The following is a 21,597-nucleotide window of genomic DNA, read 5'->3' as shown; positions in this document are numbered from 1 at the left end:
CGACACTGGGCTATAGTCCAACAGGTTGAACTGAAATCACAAGCTGTCGAGCGCTGCCCCTTCATGGCGTGAAATCAAAGTCAACAGCAGCGGTCCGAAAACTTGTGATTTCAAATAAACCTGTGGGACTGTAACCTGGTGTTATGTGACTTCCGGCGATGTGGAAAACACAGTGACTCACACAGCACAGATACAAGGACAGCTTCATCCCCGCTGTTATCAGACTTATGCATGCACCTTTCATGTATAAAAGTTGATTTTTCTCTGCACCTTCTCTGTAGCTGTAAGACTATAATCTGCCTTCTGTTCTATTACCCTGACGTACTTACGTAAGGTATGATAGTCTGGTTAGCACGCAAAACAATACTTTTCACTGTATCTCGTACGTGACAATAATAAATCAAATCAAATCAATGCACGCTCCCACAAACAGCAATGTTTAGATATTCTATTTCTTTCTGAGATGCGGATCAATAAACAAGGGATAACACCCCTGCTCTGCTTTGGAATCTTTATGGTGAGGAGGGACATTCACCCGAGTAAGCAAACAGGCTCTGAGTTATCACATCATGCCCAAGAGACAGGACCTCCAACCCTGCAGCACTCCCTCAGTGCTGACCTGGAGAGTCAGCCTTGCATTGGATGTTCAAGTCTGGAGAGAGCACAGGGAAGATCTACTGGAATGTTACCTGGGCTGGAGAATTGGCGCTACGAGGAGAGATTGGTGCATTAGGTCCAGGATCCTGACGAAGGGTCGCTGGACTCTGCTTTCTCTCTATGGATGTTGCTGGACCTGCTGAGTTTCTCCGGGGAATCAAGGGAAATGGGGAAAAGGCAGGGAAGTGGAGTAGAGGATGATCAGATGAGCCATTGAATGACAGAGCAGCCCCGAGGGGCTGAAGGGCCAACACCTAATGGTTAAATGCAAGTGATGGGGCTTTTGATTGAGATAAACCAAATTAGTTGGTGACTCAGGCTCACGGGTATCCAAACAAACAAGATGTGCAAAGCAGATATTCACAGAAACATAAAAGCTATCAGAACGTGGATCGTGCTGTTCTAAATGGTCCAGTGACACAAAAATAAAGTTCCCAAGAACAAACATGATTGGCAATGACTTTAAGATATTTAAAACCGCAGGATAATGGGATTGGTTTGGGACACAAAAATGTGAAATGAGGGTCAGTGAATTCAGGGAGTGGGACAAACACTGTATATTTCAGCAGGGACAACAAATAAGCCTCTCGCTTGAAAAATCTTTCTATGTTGTTGCTTTCTCAAGGAAACACAGTCCAGGCAATGGATCATTAAGCCAAGATCAGCATTCAATAAGAATTTGGGACATGGATAAGCAAACATTTTACATAACCAGAAAGGGGAAGATCTGTTGGTTTGATAACTGTTACAGCACTGACACTGGATACAACTATTAACTCACTGAAATCGCAGCTGATTCTGAGTCGAACTGGCCTGCAGCATCACCAAAGTTCCATAAACACCCCCCTGCTGAATTTATTACATCGCGCACATCTTTGTCAGAAGGGTCAGGCCTTCCAAAGCTTCCGTAAGTTCCTCAGCTCCTTCAGGTTCTAAAGGTCACCAAGGTTACACGTCTGAAAATGACGTCTTTTAAAACAAAAGGCAGCAACGTGAAGTAACAGTCCACTTCTCAAAGTTCATTCCCCTGGAAATAACCCGAAAGTTGCTGTGAATTTGCCACTGCCTGAGATCTGAACAAAGGTCTTAGGCTTAAAATATTTGCCCCGACTCTCTCCCCGGACCTGCCCGGCATTTTCGGGTTTTACTGCAGATCTCCAGTACCTGCATTATTTTGCAGGGAGCAGAACTCCTGGATGCTTCAATGTCTGAAAGCTCCAACAATTACTGGCTGAGGAGCTCTGGCTTTTGGGTGGGGAGTTGGTTACAATGCCAGGATAACCGGCTTTTATGTTGTTTTTGGTTCATCTGTGGGATGAGGACATCTCTGGCTAACACAGACTTTTGTTATCCCTCCCTAATTGTGTTGGGAGTCAGATACGTTGCTGTGGGTCTGGAGTCATGCACAGGCCAGGTATCCTACCTTACAGAGGGCATTAATAAATCACTTTTTTTAATAACACCGGTTGACATTTCATCCCAGCTGTTTACTGAATTCAAATTTCACCACTGGGACTGGAACCCACTCCTCACGTGGGCCTACAGATCAAGGTTCCTGGCTCAGTGACTTTGCCAACTACAGGCAACACTGCCTGGCCTGAACCAGGCCTTGTCCTCACTGCGAAGGGGACTGGAGGGCAGGTTCAGGATGGTATCTCCAGCAGCTGAAATGGCAGCATGGACAGAGTTGAGAGATGCAACACTGATGACATGAGACCACAGGAAGAGGATTAGAGGGTAGTGCATGATTATTAGGGGATGTACTGGTCCAGAGTGTGGTACAGTATTCTTGCTGTGAGTACGGTTCGAAGAAAGTGGATAAGCATATGGACGCACATGGAATAGTGTAGGTTAGATGGGCTTGAGATCGGTATGACAGGTCAGCACAACATCGAGGGCCGAAGGGCCTGTACTGTGTTGTAATGTTCTACGTTAGAGTCCAGTCTATGGAAGTTTCTGGAATGGATAAAGGTGGGGGGGGGGGGGGGGGTGACCCTTGCTTATTGTTGTGAAACATTTTGACTCAGAGGACTGGTTACAGCACAACAGTCAGCCATTTGGCCCATCATTTTGATGCCAGCTCTCTGTAGCCACCAGTCCCCTCCTACCTGCACTTTCCTGGCAGTGCTGTTTTCTTCAGAAAATGACCCAACTCCCTTTTGAAGACCTGGATTGAAGTTGCCTCTGCAACAGTCTCAAGCAGCACATTCCGGGTCCCAATCCCACATCTTCCTCATCGCACCTACGGCTTTTTGGCCAGTTCAGCTTGAAATGCTGCTGCCTCATTCTCGAACCCATCCACCAGTTTCTCCCTATCCTTGACCTCTGACAGACCTGGTAGGGGGGTGGGGGCACATCCAGAAGCTAACAGCCGGTGTGGAGCAGGAGACAATCCCAGCATGCTCCAGACCTGCCCCACAGCAGTAAGATGGTAGATCCTGCATTGGGCTGCTCAGTTACTGGAGGACCCACAACTCCAGGCTGGATGACTGTCTCAGTCCAAGGAACTGCGGGCAAAGGAATGAGGAGGATGCCCTTCACATGGCATCGTGACACTGAACACCTCCTTCAAATCTCCACTTAACCTGCTGTGTCGGGCACTGTTAGAGCACAGTGCCATACAAAAACGTATCAATTCCCTCGATGGACACTGCGGACAGCCATGAAAAGCTGCCTGGCTTTGAGTCAATGGACAACACAGAAGTGAGCCTTTCACTGTGTGTGATGGGGAGTGATAACCGATGACAACCCCAGTCTCTTACAGATACCACTCCTGATGGTGCTGACCAGCTTCAGTCGAAAGAAGGCCCAGGGACGGGAAGCTGCTGCCTTGCAATGTTTTGGAGGATGGCTTATGACTGACTGTTGGTACCTCTTCCTGCTGGCAGACAGCAGGGCCCACTGCTGGATATATCCCCTACCATCTGCACAGATGGTACAGGTGAGTGATGCTTTTGGATGATTTGGTGAGAATTGGCATCAGTAAGGAGCTGCAAATGCAGAGATAGAGGTGATATGAACCTAGCGTGCACACGCTGGGTTAAGTGACTTTAAACAGTTACAACATCCTTGCACTCAGAGATAGTAGGAACTGCAGATGCTGGAGAATCTGAGATAACAAGGTGTGGAGCTGGATGAACACAGCAGGCCAAGCAGCATCTTAGGAGCAGGAAAGCTGACGTTTTGAGTGTGGACCCTTCTTCATTTCTGAATGTCAGCCTTCCTGCTCCTCTGATGCTGCTTGGCCTGCTGTGTTCATCCAGCTGTACACCTTGTTGTCTCACAACATCCATGCACTGCTGTTTTGTGGTGTATTAGTAATTTTCCATCCACAAACTACACGAGAGTTGTTTCAAAGTTGCTTCAGTGAGCTTAGGGTCAGCTTGGTGCTGTCCCAACTATAAAAGATGTATTTCTAATACAGCAATCTACGCTGTTAGTGCCCCAAACCAGGAACCTGTAGCTCCCAAAAATCAGTCACCTGCACACAAACAATGTGGGAAAGTGTAAGGTTATGCATTTTGGTGCGAAGCACAGAGGGTAGACTGAGTTCTAAGTGGGAAAAGGCTATGGAAATCTGATGCACAAAGGGAATTGGGATTTCTAGTTCAGGATTCTCCCAAGGCTAACACACAGGATCGGCTGGCAGTTGGGAAGTCAAATGCAACATTAGCATTCATTTCAAGAGGGCTAGAACACAACAGCAGAGAGGTGCCTCTGGAATATTGTGAACAGTTTTGGGCCCTGTATCTAAGGAAGGCTGCACTGGCCTTGGAGAGGGTGCGGACGAGGGTCACAAGATTGATCCCAGGGACGAAGGGCTTGTGACATGAGGAGCAGTCAAAGATTCTGGGTATGTACTCAATGGAGTTTTGAAGAGTGATGGGGGGGTGGGGGCGAAGAATCTGTTTGAAACTTACAGAATACTGAGAGGCCTGGATAGAGTGGACGTGGAGAAGATATTCTGTCAGTAGGAGAGACTAAGGGCCTGGGAGCACAGCCTCAGACTGAAGGGATGGCCCTTTAGAGCTGAGATGAGGAGGAATTTCTTCAGCCAGAGGGTGGTGAATCTGTGGGACTCAATGCCACATCAATGAGTGCCTTTAAGACAGAAGTAGATAGGTTCTTGATTGGTAAGGGGATCAAAGGTTACGGGGGAAAGGCAGGAGAATGGGGCTGAGAAACATAACAGTCATGACTGAATGACAGTGTAGACTCAACGGGTGGAATGGCCTAATTCTGCTCCTACGGCTTATGGTCCTAAGGTCTAAGAACCCACAGAGCATTCAAGATAATGTGGTATGGGAAGAACTTCAGCGTGTGATTCCAGAGGGGTCGTCTCTCCTGGTGGCTGCAGCTGGGAGTACCACAGCAGATGTCAGAAGGTCAGAGGCAGACATCGGCAATCAGAACATGGGACTGGCAGTGGCAGGCAGGGGCATGGGGAGGCCACATGAGCACTTGTGCCGTTATTCCTAGTGCCTGGAGTCACGGTGTAACATACCCCAAGAAGACTGCACATAGCTCAAGGGGAGGCAGTTTGCTGATTCAGGGAGGAAGTACGCTTGTAATCGCAAAGACTGTAGCCAGGAAATAACTGCGTTTGAGATTAGCCCTGTAAAAGTTCGAGCATTTGTTTGACATTTCTCTGCATCTGGCCAAGTTACTGGCCCAGTAGATAAGTAGATTAATCTCTGCCTTTATAGATACGTTGAAAGAAAGAAGACAAATGGGTTAAGGCATTCATGCACTAATTCCTACGGACACAAAGTTAAGAACACAAGGCAATAAAACATAAAATGAGAGCAGTTTAAAAGCAATGCAGCTCTAAGTAGGACCTCACAGATCAAGAGTTCCAGTTCCAAATCACTGAATGGTGGCAAACTGTCTTTTCCTTTTATCATTTTAATGTGATTTCCACACAAAGTACTTCATATTTGACTGGTAATAAATTTATTGAGAATGGACTGTTTCAGAAAAGCCCTCTGATTTGTAACTGTTTACAACCCTCTGAAGGTGCTGAATGGGTGGAAGGCCATCAGCTTTACTGCCTGCATATTGACCCTGTGTAGGAAACATTCACAATTCTCCCCTTTCATCAACCAGCTGGAAGGGAGCAGAACCCAGCTGAGCCGAGATTTAAGGTCCAGTGCTGTTCATCAAACTTGTTCTTAAAAAGACATTTGTATTTGTTTTATTGTTACCCAAGGCTGGTCACACTGTGAGGCTCTGATGGAGTTTAAAGCAAAGGATACATAACAATGACTGTGCCTTTCATTTCTGTGCATTTTAAAACTGTGGAATGAAATGGGGATAACCTGGTTTAAAACCAGTGGTTCAAAGGACTACATCAAGTTTAGTTATAGGCACTGCTGCCTCACGGCGCCAGGGACCCAGGTCCGATTCCAGCCTTGGGTGACTATCTGAGTGGAGCTTGCACATTCTCCCCGTGTCTGCGTGTGTTTCTTCCCACAGTCCAAAGATGTGTAGGTTAGATGAACTGAACATGCGAAATAGCCCCGTTCGGGTGCGCAATTTAGGTGGATTAGCCATGGGAAATGCAGGGTTATAGAGGGATGCTCTCAGAGGGTCAGTGTGGACTCAATGGCCTACTTCCACACAGCAGGGATTCCATGAGGTAACCTGATAGGCATGGCAAGCTATGTTTAAACAAGCAGCAGTTAAATTTGTTGTACACAGAGTGGAACAATTGACATATTCTTGTACAGATGCAACTAGGGGGAAGTTAATTGCTCGATAAAGTAGTGACCAGTTATCAATAACAAAAACTGTTGGCTTCCCAGGTAATTGAAGAACTTGGGGCTAAGAATAAGATTGGGAGAAGTGAATTGATCTCCAGCAGCACAAAGAGTTTTCATGTTTAGCTTCATCTTTAAGATGAGCTGGTTTTCTTAAAGTTGAAAATGGGTTTTAACTGCAGAGAACAGAGAGACTGCCCTTGTGCTAGCAGAGATCAAAGCAGTTGTTGTAAGCTGTGAATTTTAGCTGATTAGTCAGAGGCATTTTTAGAAGTGAATCAGCCACCCTGTGTCTCTTGCATATCACTGGAAGCATCTGGAGAAAGGTGACTGTAAGGCAACATTCTAACCAGCATAAAAATCAGAAGGATCTCAGTAATGCATGAATTCCTAGCTTTCCTCCACCCATAACCATTTTCTCCCCACTTGTTGGTCTATCTATGGGGGTTTGAGGCACAGATTATAAAGGAGTTCGAATTTTATATACTGATCGTTTATAACTATTTACCTGTAACTTGAACCTAATTACTCTTAATAATTCTTGTTAAATAGAAACCTGGTCTATGTTTTCTATCAAACTGGGTCTGAAAATCAGGAAAAGTGAGGAATCTTTGTTTTAAAATCTTTATGTTTTGCGTTACTCCCGAAATAGTGGTGCTTGATTTTCTGCACTGTCTCAGCAAGCCATGACAATGCCCAAATTAATCAGAGGTAGTAAGAACTGCAGATGCTGGAGTCAGAGATCACAGTGCGGAGCTGGAGGAACACAGCAGGCCAGGCAGCTTCAGAGGAGCAGGAAAGTTGATTTTTTTTTCTGAAGAAGAATCCTGACCTGACACATCAGCTTTCCTGTTCCTCTGAGGCTGCCTGTGTTCCTCCAGCGCCACACTGTGTTATCCCAATTAAATGATGTCTTCATTACTGTGGCACCCAACGCTTAGTGCCAGATTATTTATCTTTTTAAATAAAAGAACTCACAGGAAATTTTAATTTGTTCATTCATTTCCAGGATGTGGTTATCTAGGCTTATTCCTAACTGTCCTGGACAAATTGGTGAGGAACTACATTTTCAAACACAACATTTTATCACCTGAGACAGTAGGAACTGCTGATGCTGGAGTCTGAGATAACAAGGTGTGGAGCTGGAGGAACACAGCAGGCCAGGCAGCGTCGGAGGAGCAGGAAAGCTGATGCGTCAAGTCAGGACCCTTCTTCAGAAAGAAGGATCCCAACCTGAAAAGTCAACTTTCCTGCTCCTCCGATGCTGCCTGGCCTGCTGTGCTCCTCCAGCTCCACAATGTACCACATTGTATTTTTCGCCCTGAATCCATCACTTCTTCTATCGCTTGTTCATAGAATGTGGGTATATTGGTGAGGATACCATTGATGGACCATCTGAGGAAGTTTTGAGGAAGGGGTCACTGCACCTGAAACGTTCCCTTAGACACATGTTGTGATAGATCCTGGCCACGTAACGCTGCCTTTATAAAAGTTAAAAATGAAACAAAACAAAAAAAAATGCATGTCACAGCAATCCTGAGACACACGAGAGAGAAATTGCAGAGACGGGCTGGCTTACAGGAGGAAAGAAAGAAAGAAAAAGAGAAACAGAGTTGCTCAGATATAAGAATGCAAATTCACATGCGATGCTGAGTAGCGATAGTAAGTCACAGAGAAAAACAACACCCAGGAAGGGTTTAAAATGCGTCTCTGGGGCGCGTGCGCGGAACAAAACATCAAATATTAAATACTGAGGCTGCTGAAAATCCCACAATTTCAAGGAACATTAGCAGCATATTAAGTGGTTGCTGGCTTCATCAGTAGAAGAATTAATTAAACTGAACAGAAAAGAATGAAAAGGCTTGGGTAGATGGGTTAATTATGTGTACGCTGCTGATCCTATGGTTTGACCTGGGGTTACAGGGAGAGGGAGGATGTGCAAGGCAAACAGAGATGTAACTCTTCCCCAACTGCTTCGAAAAATGTGTTTCCATTTAGAGGGTGGTAATCTCGTGAATGTGTTTCATTCTCTAATTCATTAAACCCTGTTCCAAAGAAAGAAGAATTAAAGGATTTGGTTATCGTGCGTGCTTTACTGTAACAATAAAGAAATAATCTGAATGATGTTCCAGAGCAAAAATGAAGTCATTGGAAAATCCTTCCTCTCTGCCCACACATTGGTTGGATTGGATATTTTGATGTAATTGGTTTCTATTGGAAATGTCATCACCATAATTTTTCTATTTTTTTTATTGTGAAACATGTTGTGAATTTAATTTGCCATGTGGAACTCACAGGCAGTATGGTTTAACAGATTGCTTATTACAATATAATCTCCCTGCCATCAGAACAATGTGGAGGCAGTTCACTGTGATCAAAAACTGTTGGGGTGGGGAGCAGAAATCTTTTTGCATCAAATGCTACATTTTAACTGAGTGTCATTTTACAGGCTTCAGAAGTTAATTGTATCCTCCCTCCATTAAACAATCAATTTCACCGTACTTACTGGTCACATTTTCACTTTACAGAGTAGTTATTTTAAGTACGCTACTCCTCAAGACCCTGAAAGTTTATGGAGAACAGACTATACTTTCCAATGGCTGAGAGTGAGTAACCGCACTTCCTATGCTTATGAAGACTGAGATAACAAGGTGTAGAGCTGGATGAACGCAGCAGGCCAAGCAGCATCAGAGGAGCAGGAAAGCTGCCTGCTGCATTCATCCAGCTCTACACCTTGTTATGTTGGATTCTCCAGCATCTGCAGCTCCTATTGCCTCTGAAACAACTTATGAAGACTGTAGGTTTAAGGAGATAGATAAAGGAAAAAAGGATCCTGAGGCAGGCGAAGCAGAGACAGGCATGGCAATTCCTAGAAGCTTGGTACTCTACGAAGAAAGCCATCAACAAACACACAGAGCTCGACCCCATATACACTCCACTGCGAAGGAAAACCGGAAGTGAGGCAATCCAGCTTAACAGATCCCAGGGTTTAAAAACCAGACGGGAAAACACACCGACGCTTCCTCAGAGGCTGCACTGAGGATGTTACCGAGCACGGTAACGAAACGTCTGCAGAACAACAAACCAGCTTGGCGAGCCAACCTACCTCAACACCCACAACCCGAGCTACGGATCTGCTCCAAAACCTTAGAAAAAAGGAATTTCTAGCGGGCAGTGGAGGGCAGTCCAGGTGAGGGATAAGCTATCAACTGCACTCACCTGGTAGAAAAACTTGAGGTATCGGCTCTGGTGATGCTGGAAAGGAGTTACACTTGTAACTCTGGCTAGAGGCTTGATCAGCAAGAACAGTAACAGACAGCTGCCGAAATCAGCATTTTTACATGAAAATTAGCACAAAAAATGGTTTGCATCATCATTGCTGATGGGGCTAACATCACAATTTTAAAAATATTAATAGCTGTGCCCAGACCCCTGTACACAGCAGCTTCTCAATGTAATTAATCACAAGTATGGAGCTGCAGTGTGGTTTATCGAGGGAATACTGACATTTACTCAAATACCTTCACAAGGTGCACTGTGCTCTCCAAATACTGCCACTGGACACATTTCTAACATGGATATGCTTGTGACACTAATAGATTACTGGTTCTTCTGCTATTCTGAATGAATCTTGAGGTCATGAAGCATTTACCACCTTTTGTTGCCAAGCAGATCCCGTCTGGAGATGGTGCATGTTGGGGGAAAGTGAACAACTTCCTGTGAGATCCACAAAACCCGCTCAAAAAGCAACATGCATCATGAGAATGGTACCATTGAACATCTGGGCACGCTTGGCACAGTACATTTGAAATGCAGTCGTCCTCCACATTAGCCACCTCATCTAAGCCTACTTCCTTGATCACACCCAAAACATTTAATCTTGCTGGAGTGTTGTTTTTTGAGGTACACACAACTGTGGTGTATCTAAACATAACACAGTCTTTCTCCCAGGGTTAGGGGGTCCAAAATTAGAATTGCATAGGTTTAGGGTAAGGGGGAAAGATTTAGAAAGGAACCTAAGGGGCAACTTTTTCATGCAGAGGGTGATGCATGTATGGAATGAGCTGCCAGAGGAAGTGGTGGAGGCTGGTACAATAATAATATTTAAAAGGCATCAGGATGGGCACATGAATAGGAAGGGTTTGGAGGGAAATGGGCCATATGCTGGCAAATGGGACTGGATTAATTTAGGATATCTGGTCGGCATGGACGAGTTAGACCTGCTTGGGTCTGTTTCTGAGCTGTACATCTCTATGACAAGGTGGGGGTCACAGTTTAAGGATACAGAGTAGGCCATTTAGGAGTGAGATGAGGAGAAATGAGTGGGAAGCCCGTGGAATTCTCTGTCACAGAAAACAGTTGAGTCCAAAACACTAAACGTTTTCAAGTAGGAGTTATACATATAGTTCTTCAGGCTAAAGAGGCCAAAGGGGAAGCGGGGGAAGAAGCAGGAACGGGGCACGGAGATGGATGATCAGTTGTGATCATATCAAATGGGGGAGCAGGCTTGAGGGGCTGAATGGCCTATTCCTGTTCCTTTTATTCATGTTTGCTATCCTGCACAACAATATTCTTTCATATGAGTTTGGCATATCAGTACAGACAATCCCTGCGTTGCAAACAAGCTCTGGACTGGAGACCATTCGCAGGTTGATTTATTTGCAAGTTGGAACACAATGCAGGACATTATGAAGCAGTGAAAATGAACCACAGAACTGTGGATGGTGGGAATCTGAAAGGAAAACAGGGGAACACCCTGCAGTATCTGTGGAGAGAGAATCAGAGTTACTGTTTCGGGCCCAGTGACCCTTCTTCAGAGACGGTCACTGGACTCATTACATTAACTCTGCTGTCTCTCTCCACAGATGCTGCCAGACCTGCTGAGTTCCTCCAACAAGTTTTCTATTTGTTTACTATGAAGTAGCTGTTCATGAGTAGAAGAAACGATCGCCTGTGGGATTTTTACAATTATACCACTGTACGGGATTGCACCTGTAAGTATGAGCATTCAAAACACATAGAACATAGAACAATACAGCGCAGACCATGGTAATCCAACTGCGACTAGTGAACGCTAACATCTCGCTGCTTCTAAATGCTTTACAGAAAATAAAACAGCTCTTTGTGTAATTCGCTCTTGCTCGCATCTGAAACTGTGTGCTTACCCTGCGGCCCTTTGCCCCTCTCATTCCAGGTGCTCCTCGAACTCCTTTGGCACCCTGAGACAGATACAGAAGGAGGAAATTGTGAACGGCACTGTCACCTGGAACTCAGCAACTCGACAAAAGGCAAGATTTGACTGATTTCTGAAATAACTGCACAGAGGCCAGTATTCCATCACCACATTTATTTACGAGCCCACAGTACACTGGCTGGGACCAACGAGCTCGGAGTCAATCCTCAACTGAGGAGCTTCTAAATCTCCTTGTTATATTGGTCGGGCAGGGTTCTCCTGACTGGTCCAGGTTAGCAAACCCAATCAAGGATCTCACAGTCAACAAGGTCTAGCTGATCTAAATCGCTACAGTTTGATTTGATTCGATTTATTACAGGTCGATTTGTCACAGGTAACGAGGTACAGTGAAAAGTTTTGTTTTGTGTGCAGTACAGGAAGGTCATACCATACAAAAGTGCATCAGGATAACAGAACAGAGCGAGGAATAACATTACAGCTGCAGAGAAGGTGCACAAACAGCGAGGTCAACGTTAAATTTAAAAGTTGAGAGATCTTGATGAACTCTCAAGAGTTCAAAAGTGACAGCAAACAGGGTGCCACTTGAAGTGTAGCCTCTGCTCCAGGAAAGACGACAGCGTACGGCAAGATCCCACACACAGCCAAGGCGATAATGACTGGAGAATCCATGACATTTATTGAGGAGTAAGTGTCAGCCCAGACCGGTGGGGAGGACGTGCTCGATTTCCTATTGGGAATTTCCCCATTAGTCCCAGTACACTGTTGGGGGCCCGCTGTTTAATATCTCATCCCAAGGGCAGCATGCCCTCAGCTTTGCGCGTGTGTGTTGGTCTCGGCTTCTGTGCTCAAACTAGGAGTTGAGGGGTCGGAGTGGTACCGAGCCACTTCAGTTAACACGCCGCATTGAAGGAACGTAATTCAATAGCAGATGGTAACCCAAAATCATTGAAAGGCTTTATTCAAGCCAATTGAACAAGAGGGGTGATTAACCAGAGAGAGTCGGGGATAACAGGAACTGGAATCTGTGCAGTTTCGATTTACTGCTGCACAAACACATGCCCTGAATTGGCTTTTGTACCAATAAAGCTAATGGGGGTCAGTGCTAGAGAACAAAACAGTATTCTGCTTTTGGTGACTGTTGTGAATGTTACATAAATACTCCCAGGCCAGTCAAAATCACCAAGCCTCTTAATCCCATCCGCCTCAGCTGTACCCAATACTAGATCCAACAAGGAGGCGTAAACGTTTTCAGCAACTATTTCACCGAGAATAATGAAAAGACCTCCCGTTTTCATTTGTCTGGTTGCTTGCTGTTAAAGCCATTCCCATGTGCCCTACAGTGAGCAGATCCCAAACCCACTCCCTTGGGCATTTTGGAATTTACGGAAAACTTTCACCTATTACCCGGGAGCGACGGTCAATGATGTCAGCGGGACCTAAATTTGCTGACCTACAAAAGCGGCCCACGGCCAGCCTGAACGTCCCAATGGCCATGAAAGGAAACCTGCTCTTTATCTGACCCACAGTGCTATTGAGATTCTCCCAGTCCTTGTGTGCTTTCTCTCCCAACCTCGGCCACGGTGTGCGTGCTTTTTGTCTGAGTGCAGGAAAACGTTGACGGAATGGAAAGGGGAACTGGAAGAGGTAAGGAAGTTAGAGAAGCAAAAGCATGCAATTCGAGATAAAAATCAGGGAAACTGGGGGAACAACTGGGCTGAAAAAGCAGTGAACAGGGATAGAAACATTCAAAGTAAAGATGCAGGATGCGTGAATGAAAAATAACCACAAAACATACAGAGACTAAGAAGCAAAGTTTTGCAAAGACAGAATATTAAATATCCCATCTCGATTATAATGTGGAGTCAGAGCTCTTACTATCTCCTTGTTTAAAATGTTTACACTTTGACATTAATTTTGCAACAAGAAAAATTGGAACAATTCAAATGATATGATGAAAAAGAGAATATTGCATTAAAACACAAAACGTTGTTTTATTTCAGCAAATAATTATTCAATATTCTGTACCTGCACATTCAAAGGGAATGTGGATTCTGGTGTATTAGCATACATTGAGCAAATACAGCAGCAAATATAACTATAGTGAGGGTCCACAAACGTGCCCTCAAAGCCTGGGTGATTTCTGAAGATTACAGAAGAGTATGTGAAATAAAAGTAATCTCTGAACAAGTCAAAATAGTTGCCACTGTTAAAGGCACTACACATAAACTGCCCAGAGAGTTTAATACTTAACAAGGAAGTGAGCAGCTAATCTGTGGCAGGAGCCAATTGTTTATTCTGACCTGGCGATGAGCTCAGATCAAACAGTGGCCACGGGGAGGTGTTAGCCTGTAATGTTTCACATTCCTTTACCTTCAGATGAGGAGGAAATGTTTTCTTTAACAGTGGGTGCACAAGGTTATTACATTATAAGACCCTCTTCAAGCCACAGAAAGACGCGGCTCAGTGAAAATAAAGATCTTTTTATGCAGTGGGACAGTGGTATTAATGCTGTGTTCTTGGGAAAAGTTGCATCAGTTCCAATCATTTGGTTTCATCTGCTTTAGGACCAGCACGATGAGGCTCGGGAGGCATTTATAAACTGTGACATTTCAGTGGGCTGTGATCAGCCAACAGGAGGTACTCATTCACAATCTTTTGAAAAACATGTCACTACAATCTCTGTGCACACACACACACACACACACACTCAGACACACACCTCACACTCACTCACACACTCATGCACACACACACACTCACTCACACAGACACACACACACCTTACACTCACTCACACACTCACTCATGCACACACACACACTCACTCATACACACACCTCACATACACACACACACATACACACTCACTCACACAGACACACACACACATCTTACACTCACTCACACACTCAAATACACACATACACTCACTCACACACACATACAGACACAGACACACAAATACGCACAAACACACAGACACACACATATGAACACGGACACATACACAGACACACACATAGCTATGTACACACACAATACACCTATATATGCACACACATATACACACAGACACACACATGCATGTGCATGTGCACACACATACACACATGCATACAGGCACATGCACATACATACACACACACACATACACACATGCAGACACACACATGCCTACACACACTCACACACACACACACACATGCAGACACACACATGCCTACACACACACACACACACACACACACACACACACACACACACACACACACATGCAGACACACACATGCCTACACACACTCACACACACACACACACATGCCTACACACATCCACAACTTATAGGACTGGCTCAGTGGTTCGCACTGCAGCCTCACAGTGCCAGGGACCCTGGTTCGATTCCACCCTGGGGTGACTGTCTGTGTGGAGTTTGCACATTCTCCCCGTGTCTGCGTGGGTTTCCTCCAGATGCCCTGGTTTCCTCCCACAGTTCGTGGATGTGCAGGGTAAATAGGTTGGCCATGCTAAGTTGCCCACAAAGTCCAGGGATGTGCCGACTAGGTGGGGTAGTCATGGTAAATGTGGGATTATGGGGAACAGGGGACGTGGGCTGGGATGTTCTTCGGAGGGTCGATGGGCTGAGTGGCCCTCTTTCTGCACTGTTGGGATTCCATGATAAATACAAACATATAAACTCACACACCTCTGCCCATTCTCTGAATTAAGAGGCAGCAATTTAAGACTGAGATGAGGAGGAATATCCTCTGTCGGAGGGTTGAGAGGTCTCTTGGCCACAGAGAGCGGTGGGGGCAGAGTCCTTGTGGTTTTTTTGAGGACTGAGGCAGATAGATCAGGGAATCAAGGGTTATGGGGAAAGGGCAGGAAAGTGGACATGAGGAACATCAGAGGAGCTGTGATCCTATTGAATAGTACAGCAGGCTTGAAGTGCTGAATGGCCTACTGTTCCTTTTTTTTATGGTATTTATGGAGTGAACATATGGTTTTTGAGAGAACTGCTCTTTGGTGACTGAAATTTAGGGCGGCACGGTGGCTCAGTGGTTAGCACTGCAGCCTCACAGCGCCAGGGACCTGGGTTCGATTCTAGGGTCGGGAGACTGTCTGTGTGGAGTTTGCACATTCTCCCTGTGTCCGAGTGGGTTTCCTCCCACAGTCCAAAGATGTGCAGGCTAGGTGGATCGGCCATGGGAAATTGCCTGTAGTGTTCAGGGGTGTGTGGGTTGTATGGGGATGGGTCTGGGTGGGATGCTCCAAGTGGTGGCGTTGATTTGTTGGGCCAAAGGGCCTGTTTCCACACCGTAGGGAATCTAATACCTTTAAAGCTAATACTCGATACAGAAATACTTCAAGCTAGTTTGCAATTGCTGATATTTACCTCCAGTGTGGAAATGGTCTTAAATCTCAGAGAGGGACAGTCTAGTCTGACCCTAGTCAGTGACGTCCATATTGCAGAAGCTTAATATGGGCACCCACTGCACCCACTAAATATGACGGAACCTGAGCCGTGCCTGTACAGGCAGCACAAAGATTCCACATGAGATCTAACCAAAGTGAAAGGCTGCAATAAATGGGATAGGAAGGCCCTAATCCTCTCTGCTGGCCAGCCCCTCACCAGACATCACAGAGGTCGGGCAACCGCCAGAATATTTCGAGGGGGATTGAGGGGGAGATGCATCATCAAGGGCAAGGCAAGGTTTATCATCAAGGAACATAGGAACAGGAGTAGGCTACTCAGCCCCTCGAGCCTGTTCCGCCATTTAATGAGATCATTGCTGAACTGTGGCCTAAATCCACAGACCTGCTTTTGGGCCTTTAATCCTTTAACGCAAAGAAAGGTGAAGAGAGAGAGAGAGAGAGGGATGGACAAAGAGGGGTGAACAGAGAGTGAGAGAGAGAGAGAGAGAGAGAGAGAGAGAGAGAGAGAGAGAGAGAGGGGAATGGACAGAGGCGGGGTGAACAGAGAGAGAGAGAGATGGACAAGAGGGGTGAACAGAGAGAGAGAGAGAATGAGAGCGAGCACGAGAGAGAGAGAGCACAAGAGAGACGGCATGAGAGAGTGAGACAGAGAGCGCGCGTGAGAGAAGACAGAGAGCACAAGAGAGAGAGCATTAGAGAGAGAGAGTGTGGATGTGAATTTGTCTTGAGGTATGTGCGAAACAATGGGTGTATTAGAACAATCAGTCTCTTCTGTGCAAGGGAAATAAAGAACAAAAACTTGCAATGATGTAGTAGTTCTAAAGTAGTAAAAAATATAATTTAGGACATTTCTTAGACCTCAGCTGGTGAATTGTGCACAGTTGTGGGGGCTGCATTGTGGATAGGTTGTTATGTGTTGGAGACAATGCAGAAGTAATTTCCAAGAACAGCTCCAGAGATGTGAAACTTCAATAATGAGGACAGACTGAAGAAGCTGGCACAGTTCTTCAGAGAGCCCCTACAGTGTGGAAGCAGGCCCTTTGGCCCAACAAGACCACACTGACCCAGAGAGCTTCCCACCTAGACCCATCCCCCTATGACCCACCTAACCGACACATCCCTGAACACTACGGGCAGTTTGGCATGGCCAATCCATTCTAGCCTGGACATCTTTGGACTGTGGGAGGAAACCGGAGCACCCGGAGGAAACCCACACAGACATGGGGAGAATGGGCAAACTCCAAACAGACAGTCGCCCGAGGGTGGATTCGAACCCGGGTCCCTGGCGCTGTGGGGCATCAGTGCTAATGACTGAGCCACCGTGCCACCCAATTTTCTTGGAGAGAAAAGGCACTGAGAAGAGATATCATTGAGGTTTTCAAAATCATGAGTGGGCTGGATAGAACAGATCGGGAGAAATTGTTCCTGCTTGTAAAAGGAGCAAAAACGAGAGAGCACTGGTATAAGGTGATCTGCAAATGAAGCAAGGGAGATGTGAGGTGAAAACGTTTTCACTCCGTGAGTGGTTAGGGTCTGAACCACCTGAAGAAGTGGAGCAGGCAGATTTAATGGAAGATCCCAGGAGAGGAATGAGATGGTTATTTGGCTGTAAGGGTATGGGGAAAAGGCAGAAGGCCCTCACTATGTGGGGATGCTCCTTTAAATGGCTAGTACAGACACAACGGGTTGAACGTCCGCTTTTAGACGGCAACCATTCTATGATTTGGTAAAGCATTAACAGGAACATTTTAAAACCTAATCAAACAATGTGGAAATATTAGGATGGGTGAGCAGATGTTGGGTGAATGAGATGAGTTTTCAGGAGTAGAGGGGCAGGGGTTGGACTGGGGTGGACAGTCAGAAATCCCGCGACTCCAAGTTACAGCCCAACAGGTTTATTTAAAATCACAAGCTTTCTGAATGTAGCCCCTTCATCAGGTGCAGTGCGAAGGCACTTTACCTGTCAAAGGGAGATTTCTGACTTCTAAGGGGAGTCTTCGAAGAGGAGGAGAAAGGTTATAACATCTGGGCATTCTGAGGTGGTGCCTCTAGTAGCCCACAGTGTTCTGCAGAGGTAGCTCCATCACCTGCAAGGCACTGTAAATAGCATGGAGGGTCAGCACTTTCAAACAGGAGATAGGTCAGGAGCTGCAAACTCTCTGTCTCATCCTTAGGGCAAAGGAAGCTTACCTTCGCCCATAACAACAGGACCAGTCACTGCAAAATGTAGCAAAGGCTCCAACCATATCTGCCAAGCATCAGTGGGTGAAGGGTTTATAAAATCATGAGGGGCATGGATAGGGCGAATGGTGAGGGTCTTTTCTCCAGGGTGGGGGAGTCCTAAACTAGAGGGCACAGGTTTAAGGTCAGATTTCAAAGGGACCTAAGGGGCAACATTTTGACACAGAGGGTGATCCGTGTATGGAACGAGCTGGAAGAGGAAGTGGTGGGGGCTGGTACAATGATAACATTTAAAAGGCATCTGGATGGGCATGTGAACAGGAAGGGGTTAGGAAGATATGGGTCAAACGCTGGCAAATCCTTTATTCATTTGGAGGATGAGAGTGCCACCAGCTTGGCCATTTATTGACCATCCCTAATTGCCCAGAGGGCAGTCATGAGTCAACCACATTGCTGTGGTTTGGAGTCACATGTAGGCCAGACCAGGTAAGGATGGCAGTTTCCTTCCCTAAAGGACATTTGTGAACCAGATGGGTGTTTCCAACAATCAGCAATGGATTCATTAGTTCAATGAATTCAAATTCCACCATCTGCTGTGGCGGGATTCGAACCCAGGTGTCCAGAACATTAGCTGGGTCTCTGGATTAACAGTCCAGTGATAATACCATTGGGCCAGGTTCAGTTTAGGAGACTTGGTTGCCGTGGGCGAGTTGCACTGAGAGGTCTGTTTCCCTGCTGTATGACTCTATAACTGTGCAGTGGTACATGCTGTCGATGAGAAATTCACTTTGCTGGATGTAAAAATATCCTATTATTAATCTCTGGTCCCATCAGCTGATCTGAGCTGATTAATGATTGTCCAGATGCCCGACTAGAGCAGCACTAGAAAGCACACTTTGTGTATCAGTGCCAGAGCTTCCCATTTGAATTAAACAAAAACAGTTTCTGGGAATTGAGCACTGCAGGCAATTCTAATCTGCATCCCAGTGGAAACTGTACTGGTTATCACTTCCCTGAAACCCAACAGTCCACACATTGTTGAAGGCTCTGAGTGCCTAACTCAGCAATTTCACAGGGTAGTTAAGAGTCAAATGTTGGCCACATGGGACTTCCTTCCCTTAAGGACCTGAGTGAACCTTATGAGTTTTTTATGACAATCTGGTGGTTTAATGGTCAGCCTTAATGAGGCGAGCATCTTATCCCAGATTGAGACATGAATTGAATTTAAATTCCTCAACTGCTCTGGTGAAATTTGAACTTGACTCCTTGGTATATTAACCAGGCTTTGTAATGACTAATACAGTAACATAATCACTGTTACTCTAATCAACTGATTCCTGAGGGACGCAAGGTCAAATGTCATTGAAGAATTACTTAGAAATGTTCACAGAGAATTGCAGTTCTTTTACAGAGAGAGTTTGTAAGTCAAGTCATTGGCTTTGATATCCTCAGTGCTAATGCAAGGAGTAAAGATTCTTTCCCAATCCATCAAAGCAAACTCAGAGATAGTAGGAACTGCAGATGCTGGAGAATCCGTGGAGCTGGATGCACACAGCAGGCCAAGCAGCATCTCAGGAGCAGGAAGGCTGACGTTTCAGAACTGGACCCTTCATCAGAAATGGGGGAGGGCAAGAGCCTCTGAAATAAATGGAGGGAGGGGGAGGCGGTGACAGAAGGTGGATAGAGGAGCAGATAGGTGGACAGAAGGCAGACAGGTCAAGGAGGCAGGGATGAGGCTATCCTTCAAATGAGGCTACGGGAAAACAAACTGTGTTCTGTCACTGGTAATACTAAATCACTTGTTTAGACATTATGCACTGTAAGGCCTGTAGTTCAGCTTCATTTAAATATTGATTTGCAATGGATCAACGGCAGAATTGAGAGACAGTTTGAGAAAAAAAATTAGGCTGTGTCTTTATCCACTGAAACTGCTCACGAGGCTCCCTAATATTGAGAGATCCAAAGATATAATCCAGAAAACTGCTGGGTTACTCACAGGCGGTCCATTTGGTCCAGGAGGTCCGAGCTCTCCAGGAGGTCCAGGATGTCCCTGAAAGTCAAGAGGAAAAGGAATAAGCGTGGCTTGTTGGGACTGACGTTGCATATTGCTGAAACCTTCTCTCTTTCACTTATCAAGGCAGCTCTAAGAATGCCAAATTTCGCACAATCACAGCAGTTCATGTTACAGGGGAAAAGCGTGCTGACTGGTTGAAAATTCAACTCTGATTGGCCAGAAATGGAGAACTATGGGCTACCCAAGCTTGCTTGTTTGAGCCTTGGGCAGTCAGAGTCGATATTCAAGTCAGGGATCGATAGATTTTTTGCTATTAAAGATATGATGAAATAATGTAGGAAAACAGAATTGAGACAGAAGCTGGATGACAAAACAGACCTAATGGGTGAATGGCCTATTCCTATTTGCCATTTAATCCTATATGCTGATTTACCAACCAATTAGTAGCCCTTTGTCCTCTCATATAAATTATTGCGATTGTTTAAAAATTGGCATTCTCGCATGTGTCGTAACAAGTGCAGAACACCAAGCTTTGACAACATGTCTCTCTTCAATGGTAACCATGATATGGAGGTATTGGATGTGAATGGACAAAGTCAGAAATCAGGAGACACCAGGTTTATTTGATATCACAAGCTTTCAGAGTGATGCCCCTTCGTCGGGTGAAGTGGTTTCACCTGGTAAAGGAGCAGCGCTTTGGAAGCTTGTGATTTCAAATAAACCTGTTGGACTATAACCTGGTGTCATCTGATTTCTGCCTGTGTCTCTCTTCAGCTATTAAAGCAAGTGTGAACACAACAAAGCAGGCATTACAAAAATGGAACATCAGTCAGTACATTCTGTAAATGGAGAAAGCTGGAAATAGTTGAAAGATGGCTGAGGGGTGAAATTTGGAATTGTGATGTTGGGATCTTTTTGGGTGGCACACAGCACCAGGGATCCGGGTTCAATTCCACCCTCAGGTGACTGTCTGTATGGAGTTTGCACATTCTCCCCGTGTCTGCATGGGTTTCCTCTGGGTGTTCCGGTTTCCTCCCACAGTCCAAATACAAGTGGGATAGGTATGGAATGCAGTGTAGGTGGACTGGCCATGCCAAATTGCCCATAGTGCTTGGGGATGTTTAGGCTAGGTGGAGTTAGACGTGGGACATGCAGGAGTAGGAGAATGGCTCTGGGTGGGATGCTGTTCAGGAGGGGCAGTGTAGACTTGTTGGGCCGAATGGCCTGTTTCCACAGTGTAGGGATTCTATGGTCTGAGTGGGCTGGTTTGTCCTGGTTGGCGTTGAGCTTCTTGAGTGTTGTTGGGGCTGCACTCATCCAGGCAAGTGGGGAGTGTTCCATCACCCTCCTGCCTTGTA

General features: G+C 45.7%; 1 protein-coding gene across 3 annotated transcripts in view; it reads right to left on the bottom strand.

Moving 5' to 3' along the window:
* Positions 1-21,597, bottom strand: part of col27a1b (collagen, type XXVII, alpha 1b) — a 660,800-nt gene that overhangs the window by 175,971 nt on the left and 463,232 nt on the right. For all 3 annotated transcript variants that reach the window (XM_048559048.2, XM_059638229.1, XM_048559047.2), the window contains exons 27-28: positions 20,222-20,275; positions 11,582-11,635 (exon numbers count right to left, since the gene is read on the bottom strand). In XM_048559048.2, the coding sequence (XP_048415005.2) occupies positions 11,582-11,635; positions 20,222-20,275 (108 nt within the window). The remainder of the gene's footprint in view (positions 1-11,581; positions 11,636-20,221; positions 20,276-21,597) is intronic.

Source organism: Stegostoma tigrinum, chromosome 29 (genome assembly GCF_030684315.1).
Source record: "Stegostoma tigrinum isolate sSteTig4 chromosome 29, sSteTig4.hap1, whole genome shotgun sequence".
Lineage (NCBI taxonomy): Eukaryota > Metazoa > Chordata > Chondrichthyes > Orectolobiformes > Stegostomatidae > Stegostoma > Stegostoma tigrinum.
Note: the sequence above shows the minus strand (reverse complement) of the source record. Positions and strands in the feature narration are given on the sequence as shown.